General features: G+C 35.6%; 1 protein-coding gene across 1 annotated transcript; it reads left to right on the plus strand.

Moving 5' to 3' along the window:
* Positions 1-12898: 12898 nt before the first annotated feature.
* LOC133861734 (transmembrane emp24 domain-containing protein p24beta2-like) lies at positions 12899-15454 on the plus strand. The gene is made up of 4 exons (XM_062297532.1): positions 12899-13157; positions 14509-14695; positions 14840-14947; positions 15321-15454. The coding sequence occupies exons 1-4, from the start codon at positions 12939-12941 to the stop codon at positions 15452-15454; spliced, it is 648 nt and encodes a 215-aa protein (XP_062153516.1). The 5' UTR covers positions 12899-12938.
* The last annotated feature ends 4034 nt before the right edge of the window (positions 15455-19488 follow it).

Raw genomic sequence — 19488 nt, forward strand, 5'->3', positions numbered from 1 at the left:
AAGTTTAGTGACATTTTAGGCCTCCTCAGACGTCAAAAACGGTTGGTGAGAAAAAACAAGTTTTTTTTTTTTTGCAGTGCCAACAACCAAACTACTAAGAGTCCCGATGGCTTTTGTATTTTTATATGCAAAATGATTAATCAAAACCTATTTTATCTATTTTAACTAATGGGTTTCAAAAGTTACCATCTATCCGATTATCTATTATTTTACTATATTATTTAAACATTATTTTTTATTCTTTCTTTATTTTCATTCGAAGACATTTTTTTCAACGACAACTCTTTTTGTTTTTTTTTTTAACATGGACATTTTTTTTTTGGATAATTATTTGCTATGAAGTCAGCAAATTTTTTGATCTTATTTGAGGTGGTTCACATGAATGTGACCTTAAAATAGCAAACATAAATTTTGTCATATAGACATATTCTGAAGTACAATTTTTCAAATTCGGAGATATATTAGAATATTATAATGGCGTAAAGGAGTTTTGGTGAGAGAGAGAGTGAAAGAAAGAGATGCATGTGTGAATATTGCAACTCTACATGTGGAGTTGCACTATTTACATATGCAATACAAATTCATTTCGCATTTAATTTGAATAATTGGATGGTGTGACTTTTTAGAGAATTAGTTAGCTATTTTAACTTAAAGGTGAAAAATGACTAAGTCATTGAGAATGCTCTAATAACTCACCCGATTATCTATATCCTTATTCCAGTTGACCTATCATCCACTATTAATAGATGACCCACTACATTACATAGTCTCACTAACGAGAAATGCTAGACTTCACAAAAAAAATTTCAAAATTTTTGTTCCCAAATGATGTGTCACATTCTCTTGAGATTGTGATACATTTTCCAAAATAATAGATCAAATGAGATTGTGACACATTATTTGGGAACAAAATTTTGAAATTTTTTTTGGGATGTGCAGCATTGCTCCTCACTAAATAACGATAGAAATTGTAAGAAAATGAAATTTAGGAGAAGAAGGGTCACACAATCTAAAGAGAATAAAAATTCGGTAGAGTTTCACCATCCGAAATAAGAGAGTGGAGTCTCACCACCAAAACATGCTCTATTTTTCTTTGACAAACAAGACAGTAGTCGTTGACGTTTTCCCATAATTTTTCGTATAAATGAGGAGACACACCTCAAACAAAATCTGTTTAATTATTCATTGACTCTATTTCTATTGGAGTACAAAAAAACATTTAAATAAACACTAACAAAAAACCCTAACCTTAGTTTGACTGACTTTGGGTTAGGCCCATTATTACTAATTTGAGTAAACCTTAACCCTAATTGACTTTGGGCAAAACACATTTATTAAATTACAAAATAATACTCTTTAAGTCTTAAACTCTTAAAAGAATAATTGAAACATTAATTAAATTCTGATACCTTAATTATCTAATAACACCTAAATAAAATTAGGTACCCAATAAACTTTTGTCTCATCCCACATCAGAAAAACTAAAATATCGTATGTAGGGGATCCCAAATGTTCTTGTTAACGATATGATATTAAGAAATACTTTTGTGATAATATGTCATATGTGGATATTTGAGAGTTGACATTAGTCTCATATACAGTATTAACACATATATGACCCCTTGGTGTTCTTCTTAATTTGCAGGTGAAATATTGATGGTTGCTATTCAAAAAAAAAAAGAAAAAAGAAATAAAAAATATTGATGGTTGAAAGAGAAGGCAGCCCGGCCAGGTTAATCTTTTTGGCCAAAAGTAACGTTACAGTTTTTTTTTAATTTACAAATTGAGGTGATAATTTATAATTAATAAAATAATTAAACAAAAAGTTGGACTAATTAATTTATTTAAATAGTGATTGACTTGTAAATTATACACTCTTAATTATTTTTTTAATTAAGAAATGCACGTTAATTTATAAAGAAAATATAATAAAATTTAGAAAAAATTACACTTCACCTCATAAAGTTCATCAAAATTACAATTTTACTACCGAAGTAAAAAAAGGTTGCAATCAACTTTAACAAAATTACAAAAATTTGCAATGGAACATTCCGTTTGATTTTTCGTCTGACCTGACGGAAGCTAAAACACAAGCAATTTTTAGTCCCAACTTCAGGAAAATGGCCTCAGTTTCAATATTTTGAGGTTGTCCCATGTGATTCCAGCTCCACCAATTAGAATTCGACACACTGGCCATTCCTCCTACCTTCTGATGCCTCCTTAAATTCATCTGAAACTTCACTGCCCATTATTCCCATGAATTCCTTCTCGCAGCTTCTAGGTTTCCTTTGCCACCTTTCTGTTTTCTTCTCCTTCAAAAATACTGGAATGCAAAATCCGAAAAGGAACATTTTGTAATATTCTCCATCTCTTTATACAATCTAACATTCATCCGAAGGGGAACTGGGGTTTGAACTTGGGAGCTTCATTGACCTCTATCAAGAATCAGGAACTTGTGCGTCCGGAGAGAAGTTCGCGGCGAGCAATTGCAACCGAAAGTTGATTAGTGCGAGGTTCTTCATCAAAGGTCACGAGGCCTCGAGTGGGAGCTCAATGACAAACGATACGGTGGAGTATCAATCTCTGAGAGATGCCGATGGCCATGGGACCCACACGACGTCCAACTGCCAGCATGGGTGGCTACGCTACTGGAATTGCAAAAGGTGTGGCTCCGAAAGTGAGACTCACGGTCTACAAGGTCTGCTGGAAGGACTCTGGCTGCTTTGACTCCGATATCCTCTCCGCCTTCAGAAGACAGATTTTGATCCATTATCTATATTCAAAAACAGAATTTCCAGTACCTATTGTTGAACTTTATGTCAAAGAAGCTACCACTCTGTAGCTTCTTCAGTTTTACTCCAGCCTTTTGAAGCTCTGTAGCACTAGGAGGTATCGAATACTGATATGCAATATTCCAAATTGTCCCAGTTTCTACGGATGGTAGAGTGATAGATTTATGTACCAAAGCAGTGTTTTGGAGCGATTCATGATTAATGCAGATATATGGTGTCTAAATGGTAATAATGGGTCTTGGAAAAAAACATGGCTAGATCAATAAGGTTGTCCATTCCTCTAGGCCACGGTCGTCTCGTTTGTCGTCATTGGCCTTGTCGCTCTCGTTCTCCATCTCGTCTTCCGCCCCCACCCCTTGGAGTTCCGTGTAGAGTCCCTCACACTCTCCAACTTCTCCTTGGCGTCCACCTCCTCGCTCACCGGCACCTGTGACGTTCGGTTTGCGGTCCCAACCTCAGCAATAAGATGTCCATATCGTACTATAGCATTGAGCCCGCACTCTTCTACAAGTCAGAGTTAATATCCAGCACACAACTTCAGTTGTTCCAGTAGTGGACGTGGAGCTAGATGGTTCTAGAAGCGTCGTTCTCTCGTTGGCCGATACCTATGTTTACAGGTGGGTTGTTGATGCCATCAACGGGGACATGGCATGTGACACCAATGAAGCCTTGCCTCTAGCCAAGCGGTTCTTGGACAAAGCCCGGGTTCTTGTTCCCATTTACAGGAACTTTTTTAGTCTTTTACATTTCGTCTGAGCCTAACGTAGCTGGAAATCCAGTGTTTACATTAATGGCGGAGACGTTCATGTGTTTAGCTTTGACGTTACTGGGTTTTGTTTCGTGCGGGATGGACTAGGGAAGATGTGGACATGTGGTCGATTGCAAATAATATTTCATTGTTTTTTTTTAAAAAAAATCTTTTTATAAAAGCAAGGACATTTTCGTAAAGTTAGGACTAAAAATTGAACATGCGGTGCACTTGTTTTAATTTCTGTCAGGTGAGACGGAAAAAGCAAACGGAATGGCTATATTGTAAAATTTTGTAACTTTGTTGAGGTTGATTGTAATTTTTTTTTTTTTTTTTTTTTTACTTCGATAGCAAAATTACAATTTTTGTGAAACTTCGTAAGGATAAAATATAATTTTCCGTAAATTTTATTTGCAAATCCGTCATAACAATTAACAGTTGTTATTAGAGCCTTTTTAATTTCGTGTTCTAAGCCTTCCATAACATGAAAAAAAATGTTAGGGATAATGCAATTTTATAAATAATCATTTTTAAATTAAATGATTCATATTTACCACTTAATTATTATTTTTTATCTTTTGTTTTTTTTTTTTAAAAAAAAAAAAAAGGGACCTGAAGCCTATTTTTTAATTCAACAAGCATCTCAAATCTCATATCTCATCTCCCCTTAAGCATATTACATTTTTTTTTTTTTTTTAAACATGTCCATGCAAGAAGGGGAGGGAGGATTCGAACTAGTGACTTCTGCTTCATGAAGCGTGATCTCTACCCGATTGAGCTACCTCTTGAGGACACATTTCTTTTTCTAAATGTTCTGAGTATTACATTTTCTTTTATAAATGTCCGTTATACTTCACATGTGTCTGTCCATTCATTTTTAATTTTAGCATCATGTGGTTCTATTTCTGGCTCTTGCTCTGTTTCTATTTTTTGCTCTGGCTCTGTTTCTACTTTATTATTTATTTTGTGTGACATGTTGTAAATTGTTAGATATAAAGCTTGATTATGATTTAATTATTTGAGAAGCTCAAATATATAATGAAAAATTAAGACTCCTATATGTGTAATCAATCAATATACCAAAATATTAAATGCGAAATATAAATAACACAGATATTTTGGTAATGAAGTTAAAACTTTTTGTACTAAAGAAAAAAACTATTACAAGGCAGCCAAATCCAAACAATTCACTGTTTAGAAGAAAAAGTTAGTTACAAAGTAATCGTACTCATATAACCCAATGCAGTAGTCGTACTTTTAATTTTGGCACGTACCTATATGTGAATGCCTTTCAACCAGACCATTTGTTAGAAAGTTTTTTAATGAATTCCTTTAGCTTATAACTCATCTCTAAGCTATACTTAAATAGTTGATCAAATTACATAAATACTCTGAGAAAGTTACCACATCTAACAATATTTACCTAAACACCATCTCTTAACTCACTGAAATTCAATATTGAATTCTTACAAATAAACAATCTATGAGCCTCTTTAAATAGGCTTTTGAAAACTTAATTTGACACAAACTTGGATTTCCATAGGCGGCGTCTGGACCATTCTTCTGGGCGTCTAGACCTGCAATTGAAACTTCATAAAATACTGAAGCGTGTCCAGACCTGGAAACCCTAGCTTCTGAACAATTGCATAAAGTAGTTCCTTCATTTGTAGTCACCGCATAAACATTTTTTTTACGGAAACTTATTGACTTCAGCATCTGCTGGGTCGTTCGGACCATGAGCTACTGACTCTAAATGTTATAGCGTTCGGACCCTGGTCGGACACTAAGTTTCTAACTTGGGCGTTCGGACCTTCGCAATTGGGCATTCGGACGGTCTGTAGAGAACACCGACTTTTTGAGCTGTAAATCTTTAAGATTCTTTACTTCACCAGAATATTTCCTTCTTAGTGATATATTGTGCAGATTCTTGTTCTGATCAGTCATTTCCATATTATAAAATATATTTTGTAATATTCTTCTGGAATCTTTTGAAATTTGGGTATCTCAGTTACGAAAGTCTCTGATATAAAAAAACATTTTTGTCCAAATAAAATGAGCAACTAAAATAAACAAACATGGAAGAAACTTGACGGGGTCAAGATCCATAGAAGAGAGCTTTTGCTACTGCGCACATTCATCATAAAGAGATGGAGTTGTGGGGTTAGAACATTCACAGTGAGTTATGTAAAACCCAATGTAAATCTATAATAGATAAGAAAACACAAAAAACACACCTCCATTGGCTTCTCTATTCTTACGCTAATTTAGATTTTTCTTCCATTTGTGTATAGTGTAACGCTATATGGGGCGTTACACTGTGCACAAATGTATTGTTTTTATTTTCTCTCTATCTCTCTCTCTCTCTCTCTCTCTCTCTCTTTCTTTCTGAGTTCGTCTTCTTTGGCCACCCCTCTCAACGTGCCTTTCGTCTCCAGAATCAAAACTCGCGACGATGACGATCAAGTTCTCGGTTGAAAAGGCTGGCCTGCCATAAGGACCACCACCGTCGAATCGCTCGGTTTCGACAATACAAGCCCAGCAAGCAAAGAAACCCGTGGCCAATTGGAATTTGGGAGGATGGGTACGGGTTGCCGATTTTTCGAAAGCTTATGAGTTGGGGCGTATGGGTTTGGGTTGCCGATCTTTCAGAGTTTTCTGGTGGTTTGGTGCGGTGGTGATCCCGTGATGGTTGCTGGTTGTCAGGTGTGGTGGTGATGCCGTGATGGTTGCCGATTGTGTGTAGGAGTGTCCGTGGGTCAGTGTGGTGTGTAGAAGTTTCCGGTGATGATGTGTTTTATTTGGTATTTTTTGTGAAGATTTATTATTAAAATTGATTATTTTAATAAAATAAAGAAGAAGTTTAGATAAGCTGATGGAAGAAGATGTTGAAAAGTGGTTAGTTAAACTACTAAAAGTGAGTTTTCATTAGCTATTATAGATAAAATTTTACACAAGTCGATGGGAATGCTCTTAGAGAGTTGCAGTGGAGATAGTGGTGGTGTGTTTACTATTGACAAAGATGAATGCTAAACATTCAAATACTTTTTTAAAAAATTTGGTTTTAACTTAATGTGTCATAATTTTATGAGATTTATCATTTTAAAAAGTGTGTCTTAATTTCATAAAATTGTGACAAATGATCATAATTAAATTTTAACAAAAAAACAAAAGAAAATGTTAGAATGTTTAGTATTTTTTATAGACAAGAACGGCAGAACCGTAATCCGTAATTCTGCATCATCAAATGAAAATTACTGTTTTAAACCACTTTAGCTTGAAAGGTACTCTCTATCCTCTATCAGTACATGCACTAATATGACCGTGTTCAGTAAAATGAAAGTGTAATTGATGTGAGTGTTGGTCGACTTTTTAAAATTGAAAATAATAATAATAATAATAAATTCTAGTGCACGTTGAAGGAACATTTTACGTGTCAGACCAATTGGCCATAAATGACAATGCAGTACCAGTACCACACTCCGCCGCCTGTACAAATCTGACACTACGTCCATCACTCAAACGTCAAAAATGGAAACGACGGAACGCCATTTTTCGATAACTAGAGGAAATCACAACTCTCACTCCTCTCTCGTCGGAAACGGACTCTCAGTTAAACGGGAAAGTATTCACTTAGTTAAAAGTGTAAGGATATTTTTGTCTTTTCACTTTTTTTTTTTTTTTTGTTGAACTGGATGGTCTCATATATGTTCTCCAGTTCACCTCTCAGTCTGTGAGTGTGTTGTAGGACATGTCATCGGAGAGTGGCCTAGAGTTCCGGTCGGTGGCGGACGACGCGTGGTATTACGCGAGAGTGGGGTTGGAGGGCGAAGTATTAAGGGTGAAGTTCTTGGGGTTCTCGGAGGACGACGACGAAGTGTTTAGAGCTAGCGACTTCAAGAGCAGGAGGGAGGTGGACGAATTCAAGGAACGCTTCAGAGCGGCGTCCGTACAGTTGCAGGACTCCGACTGCTCGGAGGTCGTCGCGGGCGACCGGGTCTGCACCTGCTTCTTCTTTCATTTCAACGACGTCCGCTTCTACGACGCCGTCGTCGATGGGGTACTCACCCCTCACTCTCAAAAATGCCTTCTTTTATCATTGTCTTTTAAACCCACACTTTATTCAATGAAAAGAAAAAATAGTTTGCTGGGATTGTTTTGATAGGTGGAGCGTCGTGAACATGCTCAGAAACAAGGAGGAGAAGAAGAGTGTTCATGCGTCTTCATCCTTTCCTGGCTACATGGACCAAATGCTGAGAACTTGACCGCTACAGCTATTGAAAACATTTGTCAAGTCCAGTCAACTGCACCAATAGATCCTAAGGTGACTTCTTTTCTGGAAATAGCCCGGGAGAGATTTATAATCAATAGGGAACCTGCTTTGATTTCTAAAGCTGGCGGTAGCTCAAACAATAAGCGGAAGCTGAGTTATTTTGACCTTCTTAACCGGGTAGGTTACTTGGTGTATGAAGCTCTTGATTTTTGTGTCTAAAGCCCAAACCAGTCTTTGGTAATCAGATAACTGGAAACAACTTCGAATTATATACTGCATTTCTTGCATCTTCTTTTAGCATTGACATGATAGATGCTTATTTGTAGGAAAAAGGACGTGCCAAGCGGACCCGGGCTGGGATTACAACATGCCCATATGAAGGTTTGTACTTATCTCATTATGGAGACTAGGAATTGGCACGACACACTCCGCACCAACTCAATACGAAATTAAATTAGCAAGAGTACGACCCGGTCAAGTTAGGATTAATCTATATAATTTTATATTTATGTTTTGATATGACCTGAACCTAATATGTGATATTTAGAGCTCACCACTTTTAACATGATTCAGAATTCAATTTAAAATTAGAAGGTTAGGATTAAGGGTCTGCCTAATTAATTAAATGTGTTAAGAGTATGATTAACCTATGTAATCTTACCGATACAGTTCAAATTCGACGCATGAACATGAATTGCCACACGTAATGGAGAGTAAGCTAAACTCTACTCTCGAAAGTTCTAGATCCCAAAATACCAAGCCCTCCTTCATGGGGCTCTGACCTTTGTCACTGCCTTGTGCCTCGTGTTTTTGCCCTCCTAATATTTAAGTAGGAGTCTGAAAATGAGTTAAATTACAGTTTTTTCCCAATATACTCATTGTTTGTATATGAGCAAACTACCCAGGATGAATCTACCTTTGCACTCTTTGCCTTCAGTCAAATGCATTTGTTTGTGTACGTGTATGTCTGAAGCAGGGAGGATTGACAGTCATCTGGAAAGGACTACACAAGATACGGATATTGGGGGGCTAGGAAACCATTATGTGATTCTGCTTGAGAATCTGGATAAAGGCTTAACTCCCTTATCGGTTGCAGAGTTCATACATAGAGAAACTTCCATATCACCTCAAGTCTATGTTTTCCCGAATTTGACTTCAGCGCCATCAACACAGGGAGCCCTTGTGTTAGATTGTGAAAAGAAATTTCTAAAGCTAAGTGATTTTCTGGATAATTCCAACCACATCATCATGTCCTCAAGAGAAAGGTATGCATGCATATGCATTATTCTAGGCTTTCTAGCATCTTATTGGCTGCTCTTCACTTTTATTTCTTCCTCATATTCTTTTGTATCTAATTGATACATTTAATGCTTTTGGCCATTTCGTTGATTATACAATATGCCCCATGCTTTGAATAATTCATTGTCGATCCATTGCTCTTTTTTATTTCCTTGTTACTGCATGTGCTTTTTGGTTTACTTCTATTTAGCTTTAATCACAAGAGAGTTGGTGTTCCTTACCAACTCATTATCTGCAGGCCATGGGTGATAATTGAGAAAATGTCAGGGCATAATGCCCTAAGAGCATCAACGTGGATCCAGGCGGTTACCTCTCAGGCAAGCAGTGTGTTTCAATATATTTTTTTTGGCTTTTGGGCCAGTGGGGTTGAATATGTTATTGCTAAGAGATAGAGCATATTGTGGATATTTTGGTAGAGAAAGGTGATGCTGCGCTCTCAAGCACTATAGGGGGTTGTATCATGTTTATGGCATACAGCCCCATCATCAATTAATTGTATAACAGCTCCATTTTATAGTCAAAATTTAAAGTTGGTGCAACGTCAACATTATAAATACACCAACTTTAAATCTTGGCCGTGAAATGGGATACTCTCGTTTGAAATGGAGAGATTCTATTCCCCAATTTCGTGTCCTGTAATTTCACCCTTTTGCCTGCATGAACACTCAGGAGGTTGGAGTAAATAATTTCAAGTGTTTTTTTTTTTTTTTTGGTTGGTTCCTTCTTAAAACTCATTAGCATTTACTCTGCAGATAAAATTACAGCAAGGGAACATTGGAAGTAACGAGTTAAGGGTAGTCCATTCTGGAAGTGAAGAGTACGAGAGAGCTAAACTGCTTAAGGATTTATTTGTGGAATTTTTTAATCATCAGAGGAGACTTCAGATGAGGCTAGATTTGGATGTTGGAAAGATCATGCTGCTATATCCTAATTAATAGATGCTCTTCTTCTTGTTCATATGCTTTGGATTAGGTATAATAGATGCTCTGCTTGTTCATATGCTTTGGATTAGGTATCAATGTAATTTACTCTTGCTGCTTTGTTATATACCCATCTGTCACACGCATGCATGCAAGTCACTTTTTGAGACTATATATCTCAATGTATATATTCCCTGGCCATTAATGTTCGTTTTCAGAAAAATCTGATGACAAAACAAATGGAAATGATTTAGGACAAAGGAAAGAACAAAACAAAATAAAGATAAAATCTCACGTTTTTTGAATGATATGTGTTGTATGGAATGTGTAAAATCCGGAAGATGAATATGTAATGTGTAATCACGTTACAAAACAAAACAAAATAGAGTCTTTTTTCTTTTTTAACAAATTTACAAGAAAATATATAATTGATAAAATTAAGAAAATATATCCACTGCCCTACCCTTATGAATATGGAAATTAAGGTTTCCGCTGAATCTCGCCTGGTGATTCCTAGGTTGCAGCATGTTCCGACGTGGTCAACTCCTTGCACTGATACTGTTCCGTTTTCAAAATACTTTGTAAATAACATGAAAAATATTAGGGATAATACAATTTTATAAATAATATGTAAAAGATTTGTGGTAATAGTTATAGTGTTTTTTATTTAATTATTTTTAAATTAAATGATTCATATTTTACCACTTAATTAAAAGAAAAAAAAAAAAATACCTGAAGCCTAACTCTGATGGAGAGTTGAACTGACGTAACCATATCCACGTGGCATTCCTCAATTGTTCAACACCGTTGTCTTACCCAGTAAAGATCTCTCACGTGGAATTCAAAACACAAAACAACTCCACAATCAAACAAATGACAGCGTTTGGACTTTGGAATTTGAGTATGTTTGTCCTTCCAGAACAAGAACCTCGATCGGTCCAAACATTGGCGGCAGTTGTCTCTCTAACAAACGAATCCGACTTCTATGCGGTAGTTTATACTATCACATAGATGCTGTTTTTTTTATTTTTTATTTTTATTTTTGAACAAATCACATAGATGCTGTTATTCTAAATTGTTGATATGTTAGAATAAATTCATGAACCTTCTTCATGGAAAAACGTGTGAGAAATATTTTGTTTAGACACGTTAACTTAAAGCCATAATTCACAAAATCTTGGCTACCAATTAAATCAGAATCACAAAAGGCATTATTGCATAATATCCCAAGAATTTACATACTTTCCTTTTTGAATAAAGCAGAAAAAAATCCCAAAAATATGTTGCCAAAAAAAAAAAAATCCCAAAAATATCAGCCTGATCATACTCTATTTCCTTCTTTGTTTAATCTTTTTATTCTTCTTCTTCTTCTTCTTTTTTTTTTTTTTTTTTTTTTTTTTTTTTTTTGGCTTTTTAGTACAATTATGACAAGAAATAGGAACAGCTAATCAGTTTATTTAATCTTTTTGGCTTTTTAGTAAACTTGAGAAAAATGGACGACATTATTAAGTATAACTAAAAAAATGCAAAATCAGTCATTGATTGGTTTAATTTACAAATCACTTTCTGCGATATAAAAAATAATTCAAAGTCCCTCGAGGTAAATCAAAATAATAATTTAGTCGTACGTCCATGCAGTCAAATTTCGTTAAAACACTCGACGGATTCCGTTAGTGTGCCTCGTCAGCACTAATAGAATGTTGACACGTGTCACTCTTAATAAAAAAAAATTAATATATTAAAAATATAAATATATAAAAATTAAAAATATATTAATATATTAAAAATATAAATATAAATATCATTGTACTGACGTGGCATACTAACAGAATCCATCAAGTAGTGTACGTTTTGATAAAATTTGACTGCAGTGACTAAATGTTATTTTGGCCTACCTTGAAGACCTCTGAATTATTTTTTATACTGCAGAGAGTAATTTGTAAATTAGGCTAATTATAGGGACTGATTTTGCATTTTTCAATTATACTTAATATTGTCATCCACTTTTCTCTTTTCTCAAGTTTATAAAGGGTGTGTTTGAGATTGCTATTTCGTAGACAAAAAGTGTGATTTTAAACCAAATCGCAAAAAATGAACTGTTTGGGAATTGCATTTTTAAAAAATTACGATTTGAAAACGCAGGAAGTATCTTTTTCAAATTGCAGGTAAGTGAGTACTTTTTTGAAAACGCATAATTTTAAAGGCTAACTTGCGATTTTAAAGGTTAAACTGCGATTTTCTAAATGCTTAACTGTGTTTTTAAATTTTTTTTTTTTTTTTTTCGAATTGCATATTTTAAAATCACTATTTTTAAATCGCATTTTTTGAAATCGTAAACCCAAATAGGCCCTAAAAAGCAAAAAAGATTAAATAAGGGGAGTGATTGTTGTACACCAAGTGTACAACAATCATACAACACCCCTTCACAAGGGGTGGGCCCCATACACTGTGGGACCCACCCCTTGTGAAGGGGTGTTGTATGATTGTTGTACACTTGGTGTACAACTATCATTATTCATTAAATAAACTGGTTAGCTGTTCCTATTTCTTATCATAATTGTACTAAGAAGCAAAAAAAAAAAAAGATTAAACAAATAAGGAAATAGAGGATAATCAGGCTAATATTTTTGGGATTTTTGTCTGCTTATTCAAAAAGGAAAGTATATAAATTATTGGGATATTATGCAATAATGCCTTTTGTGATTCTGATTTAATTGGTAGCCAAAATTTTGTGAATTATGGCTTTAAGTTAACGTGTCAAAACAAAATATTTCTCACACGTTTTTCCATAAACAAAAGATTCATGAACTTATTCTAACATATCAACAATTTAGACTAACAACATAGACATGCAGTGAATCCTGTGGAGGCCGGGAGCTTCTGCTTTTGCGCACGTTCATCGTAAAGAGATGGAGTTGTGGGGTTTGAGACATGCAGTGGCGATAGTGGCGGCGTGTTTACTATTGACATGCAGAGGAACCGAAGGGATAAGGTTTTGGTTGGAGAAAGAAGAGTGCTTCTCCCACGATGTCAAGTACGAGGGGGACATTGTTCATGTCTCTTTCGTCGTCATTAAGCGCGATTCGCGCTGGCCTCAAACCTTCGGCGGTCTCGATGTCGATCTCGTCGTATGTTATATTATCTTCTTCTTTTTCATTGTTTGTGTTTTATTGATAAATCTTGTGCTTTTAGATTGTTTTCTGCCGAGTTTGATGAGTTATCGGTGATGGGTTTTTTCTCGAATATTAGGATGGTTTCTTTCTTTTTCTGTTTTTATAGTCATCTGCAATTAGTTCACAATTGGAATTGAACACGATCTGCAATAATATTGGATATTTAACATTAGTTTTTTCAAAAAAAAAAAAAGAGTTTTTGTTGTTGTTGTTTGGTATAATGCTTTTACTTAATTATATCATTCTGATTAAGATGAAAGAGGTTGGGAATGCAATAATGGAGATTTTGGTGCTCTCTAAATAAGTCTGCTTAGCATTCTCTTGAGGAATGGCATTTATGACATGACTAGAAGTAGAAGGAAAAGTCATCGGAGTTTTCAAGGGATTAGGCAATCAGATAGCTCTCGTCTCTATATGGACTGGAGGGCTGATACACGGGGAAGGGAAACTGTCCCCTTGCCTCCTTTTTGATTAAAATAAGGGCTTTTAATAAAAAATGTCATTTGATGACATCATATGACACTTTATAATTAAAATTTCTTCACAAATCATTTTCCGATGGACTGGTGTAATTGTTTGTGTCTGGCTTGAGTGATGTGGTTGCTGATTTGGTTGGTTCGCATCCCTGCTGGTGGGTTTTATAGTGAATAGGATTTTACTATTTGTTGAATTGTGCTTCCAGATTTTCCTGGATGCTGCTTGTTGCAGCTTGTTTGTAGCCTGTAGTTGAGTTTTGCTACTAATGCAGTAGTTTGCTTGCTGCAGCTTTGATTTTGCTACTGTATTCAGTAGTTGGGTCAGTGTTTCCTTTTGGAAGAGTTTCAGTTTTTACTGGAGTACTGATGTACTGTTTTGGTGTTTGGTTATGAAGTTTTAATTCATAAAAAAAAGAAAGTCATTTGATCTCTTTTCATTGCCATTTCAAGTTGGGGGCAAATAGTATGTGATGTTGGGGAGTTACTTTATTCAAAGGTTGGTTGGTTGGTGGGAATTTGGGTAATGGGGGCAGGTTTCCTTGATGGAATATCTTTGAAGCTAGAATTCTATAAGCTAGATAGATTAAAATGTTTTACAACTATGTATGAGCGTGCGTATTGTTAAGTCATTGAATACTGATAGGTGATTGGAGTTGGCAAAAGAGAAATAACTGCTATCGGATCAGTGTCGATAGAGTGGGACATATGATATGTGGGTGATATTAAAGAAGTTAAGAGCTTTTGTAGAATTTCTCTGGTTTGTTTCCTTGTGCTCCACCTTAGAAGGAATCTATAGTAATTTTACTGATGTGTTGATAATATATTATCAGGTAAAGGGACCGAGTGGCGAGCAGATTCGTGATTTTCGTGATTGGACAGGCGAGAAATTTCATTTTGTGGCTCCAAATAAAGGGGTTTATCGTTTCTGTTTCACTAATAGGTCTCCCTACCATGAAACCATTGACTTTGATGTACATGTTGGTCACTTCGCACTCTCTGATGAGCATGCAAAAGATGGTGAGAGGCTTCCTCTTCCTCCCCTTTTTTTTTTTTTTTTTTTTTTTTTTTTTTTTTTTTTTTTTTTTTCTCTATTTTTTTTTTTTTTTTTTTATCGACCTCCATTGAATAGTAGTGATTAGAAATTGTTGTTGATCTCTGCAGCTCATTTGACCCCCTTGCTGGAACATATAGCAAAGTTGGATGAAGCCATTAACGATATATATTTTGAACAGCATTGGTTACAAGCTCAGACTGACCGCCAGGCAATAGGTACTACTTGAAGACGGGCTTGTTTGGTATCGCTTTCCGGTGTATCTTTTTGCTTTTTAGTAAAAAAGTAAAAGCATTAACAAACAACTCAAAATACTTAATACTCAAAAGTATACTTTTACTTTTTTATGTTACATCACAACCAAAAAGCAACAAGCAAGTAAGCCTTGTGACTTGAAATTTCTGAAAATCTGTCTGAGCAACTCAAGCTCCGCACCCCCCTTTTTTTTCTCTGCCAAAATTTTCTGGAATTCGGGCATGGAATTCTAAGGGATCGAGATCCCTTTTCTTATGAAGACTCGTTAGTCATAAGTAAAGATTAATTTGGTGAAGTTCATTTATATCTTTGAATAATGCTATTATAATGTTGCAGTTAATGATGAAATGAGCCAGAGAGCAGTCCATAAGGCAATACTTGAATCAGCAGCACTCGTTGGAGCTAGCGTCCTCCAAGTCTACCTTTTGAAATGCTTATTTAATCGGAAACTTGGGACATCTATGGGTTAATTTATTAGCACAAGATGGAGCTATCATGTAACCCTTTCACCTTATTAAAAGTTTTGTAGTTTATCATACTAGTTGAGTTGCTTGACACTTTGACGTTTGTTGAAGAGATGTGTCATCTATGGTACGTTAATTAAAGATACTTTTTACATTGATATATGAGTTGATTCTTTGAATAAGTAGGGGTGCTCAAATCTCTGGAGTTTTGATTTTCAATCTGATTTGGATTCGGTTCTAATCTGATTAATTGGCTTTCGATTAGGGTTAGTTTGGTAGTTTGGGTTTAGTGGCCATAACAATTGTTAAATCTGAGTCTAGCAATGTCATGACTATGAGAGCAATAGCCACTTATGCAATATTACTTCAAAAGAATTTAGTTAAAGTTACAATTGAAGCTTTTTAGAAGTATTTATGAAGCTGAATTTTACCTAATAAAAAACTACTACGAAAACTTTAACTTTTCAAGATGTCACAATTTTTTCTACTTAAATTCTTAATGTCCTTGTTAAGGTCACGTCACGCTACAATGTTTCCGGCCAATGCCATGTGATGTGATCCATACGATGTTAATAGGTTGGCTCTTCATACCATTTGGCATTTGACACAACTTAGAAAATTGCTAACCATATATGCAATATTACTTCAAAAAAAAAAAAAAAAAATAGTTGAAGTTACAGTTAGAAACTTCTTAAAGTCACCTATAAAATTCAATCTTACCTAGTAAAAACTCAATACCGAGACTTAATAATCGTGCAATACCTTCACAATATTCGATGAGTCGTATGCATGACATTGTAATCCAAGTTCTGCTTACCATTTCCAATTTAGAAAATATATATATAAAAGAGAAATGATTCCTATACTCATTTCTCACAACAGCCCCACAACAAGCTGACATGGCTGGTAATATTTTATTATTTTTTTACAAAAAGAAAAGAAAACAAAACAAAAAAAATAATAAAATATTACCAGCCACGTCAGCTTGTTGTGAGACTGTTGTGAGAAATGAGTGTAGGGATCATTTCTATATATATAAAATTATATCTGCTTGATAATTTTGCAGTTTGTTTGTTCCAATCTACATCTTTGCCCAGCTGGTATATGGACGAAGGGAATAGCCATTGATTCCATGATGAACCATCAACCATCAACTATTTTAAGAGAAATAGGAAAGCCTCATTAGGTATAACTATGCAGCTAACCAGGAAAGAGGAAATCAAATTCACTCAAATATGAAGAAACAAATTGTCACAAATAGTAGTGTCAAGTCATACGATTTCAATAAAGAAGGGAAGCAGCACCCAATAATAACATTGTTCCTTGAACTTCTCTAAGAGCACATTATCACCAAGTTAAGACACAACAAACAAATCCAGTAGGATCCATCATAGCTTCTGAATACAGCTCCAGTCTTCTGGAATATGTTTTGGGCTCGGGGATGAACAAATTAACGACGCTTTTTCTATTCAAGCTATTATGAGGTAAGAGAAGCCTCATGATTCTGCATAAGCAGATTGTATGCAGCAACACCATTTTTTCTGCTGTAAACATCAAAATAAAAAAGCAATATATTAGCCCACAGGTATCATCATAAGGCAACATGGCTGTCTCATCAAAAAATTCTTACCCATATCTTCAATAATGCATGTATATATATATATATATATATATATATATATATATATATCATTGACATTCATAACCAGCTCAGAAGATGGCCATAAAAATCAATTTGCAGGGACATTAGTAATTAGACAATACGAGTTCTATGCCAAAATGAGGATGTCAAGATGAAGATGGAAGAGTTAAGATACACGAAAAGTAGGAAAAACATGTTTGTACGTAGTTGTGTAAAGTAAGAGGCTGGATCAATTAAATACAACAAGAGGAAGTGAGTACACCAATACCAAGGACAGGGTGATTGGAATTGTAAGTATTAAAGAAAGCAATACGAAGACCAAAAGAATTTGCATATAAACAAACCATTCCATGAGTTTTAATTCACATGGAGGGATTTACAGTGCTGAGATAGGTCTTAAGTGCAGATTGCTGAAGCAGCTGGGTCATTAACATCCCATTCTCCAATCTTTGGCAATGGTCTACCCTGTTCCTGTGAAAGAAAATTCAAATTTCGTAGGATATGTATGATAAATGCAATCTTCTCATATGCCCGGCCAACCTCTTGCTGCCTAAATATTAATTCGAGGAAAATTCAACCAAAACAAAGATATGAGGCCATGAGGGAGATATAGGAGGATGGTGCTTCGCATGAGTTAATATAGAGATACTAATCAAGCTAATCGATCGTAAACTTTTTTATACAAGGAAATATTGGAGATGCTTCCAGAATAATCAGTAAACATGGAACAGATACATAGTATAAATATATATAAAACCAATAGATCCTTGTCAATATATATCCCTCCTCGATCTCTAGCCACGGCCATGGAGGAGACCCATGGACTTGCGCCATGGGTCCTTGGCCGGCCGTGGGTCATGGAGGAGAGAGGAGGGCATGCAGCAGAGCAGCCGAAGAAGCAAAGGGAACAGGGATGAATTTTTTTGGCCTCACGACATGGCATGATCTTGGCCTTTCATTGTAAATGAATGGCCACGATCTTGATCCAAGAGGTGATGGCAAGAATTGATTACGATAATCCGCCAATTCCCACATGCAGGATCTTGATACTAGAGCATTAACACTTAAAAAATTAGATGTTGACTAATGAAAATTAACTGTAATTTTTTTACAGCACCTTAAGGGCTAAAGCCAAATCCAAACAGGAAAAACGTTAGCAAACAGTAAAATCTTCGTTTATTCGGCTCTGTACTTGTAGAGGTCATAAAGCGACAAAAGGCATCTCGATTTTCTGGCAAAAGGCACCAGTCCTGAGAAGTCATCATCTATGAGAGGGGTGCTTTTCTCAGTCTTCTGGCATACTTGACAACCCTTTCTTTCCATTTCAGGAAGGTTCCCTGATCTCACGTTTCTTTCCCAAATGGAAACTCGATCACATAAAGGCATCTAGATCCTCTCCAATCAGGTCCAATCGTCGGAGGCCAAGTGGACTCGTCGATCGAGTCGAGTCAAGGATGGGTCTTGGACTAGTCCCTTTCACGGGCAACGGCGAGCCAACATTGAGAATTTGAAGGGCAATTTTTTTAAAATTTGAAAATTATTTATCTTTTACTTTTAAGTATTTTTACACTAAAAACAACTCATAACTTATGTCACGTATTGTAATGATATTATAATTAAATTATTATTCATTTAGTTATGTTGGGGATAAAATTAACACCAAAGACATGTGGGCCTAAGGTAGTATCGGGGGCCGAGCCCATCAGGTCGGCCCAGCAAGATTAGACCCAATTTATAAGACCATTCGTTATCTCCAAAAAGACGTATATCTCGAGTATATCAAGATAGACTTTTATCCCATCCAATATGGGATAAGGTACCTAATAGAATGACATTAGCTAAAGAGAGTGTCATATCCAGTTTGGACTCTACTACCCAATTTGAATTCTATGAAGATAAGACTTAAGACCATGTGATCTAGGACTCAGACTCATAATCAGAAAGATAAAATTAAAGACTATGTGATCTAGGACTCAAACTCCTAATCAGATTATGCTCCAAGTATTTTAGCAGTTTTATAACTGTGAGCCTATAAATAAGACTACTACGCCAGGTATTAAAACAGATTCTCTGAACTATTGAGATTACTGATATTCTCCAGAAAATAAGTTTGAACTGACTTAGGCATCGGAGTGGGGGTCCGGTCGGCACCCCCGACGAGCCGTTTGTTATTTTGCAGATTACGAGGAGAACGAACATCGAGGAAGGCAACGAATTACAAGGCGACACGTCACCGTACCGGAAACTGTACCAACAGTTTGGCGCCGTCTGTGGGAACGACAAATCGTTCTTGCGAAAAAAAAAATCCGCAACGGTGACTACGCGATAAATCATGGCTGAAACTGGTCTGTGGTTTCTTCCTTCAAAGATCATCACTGGACCAAGACAGATCTATATA

This window comes from Alnus glutinosa, chromosome 2 (genome assembly GCF_958979055.1).
Source record: "Alnus glutinosa chromosome 2, dhAlnGlut1.1, whole genome shotgun sequence".
NCBI classification, from domain to species: domain Eukaryota; kingdom Viridiplantae; phylum Streptophyta; class Magnoliopsida; order Fagales; family Betulaceae; genus Alnus; species Alnus glutinosa.

Bases quoted from the DNA above. Each gene is read 5' to 3' on its own strand.
- LOC133861734 (XM_062297532.1), top strand. From the start codon at position 12,939: ATGGAGTTGTGGGGTTTGAGACATGCAGTGGCGATAGTGGCGGCGTGT. The intron at 13,158-14,508 runs GTATGTTATATT...ATATATTATCAG, and splicing joins GTCTCGATGTCGATCTCGTC to GTAAAGGGACCGAGTGGCGA. The intron at 14,948-15,320 runs GTACTACTTGAA...ATAATGTTGCAG, and splicing joins GACTGACCGCCAGGCAATAG to TTAATGATGAAATGAGCCAG.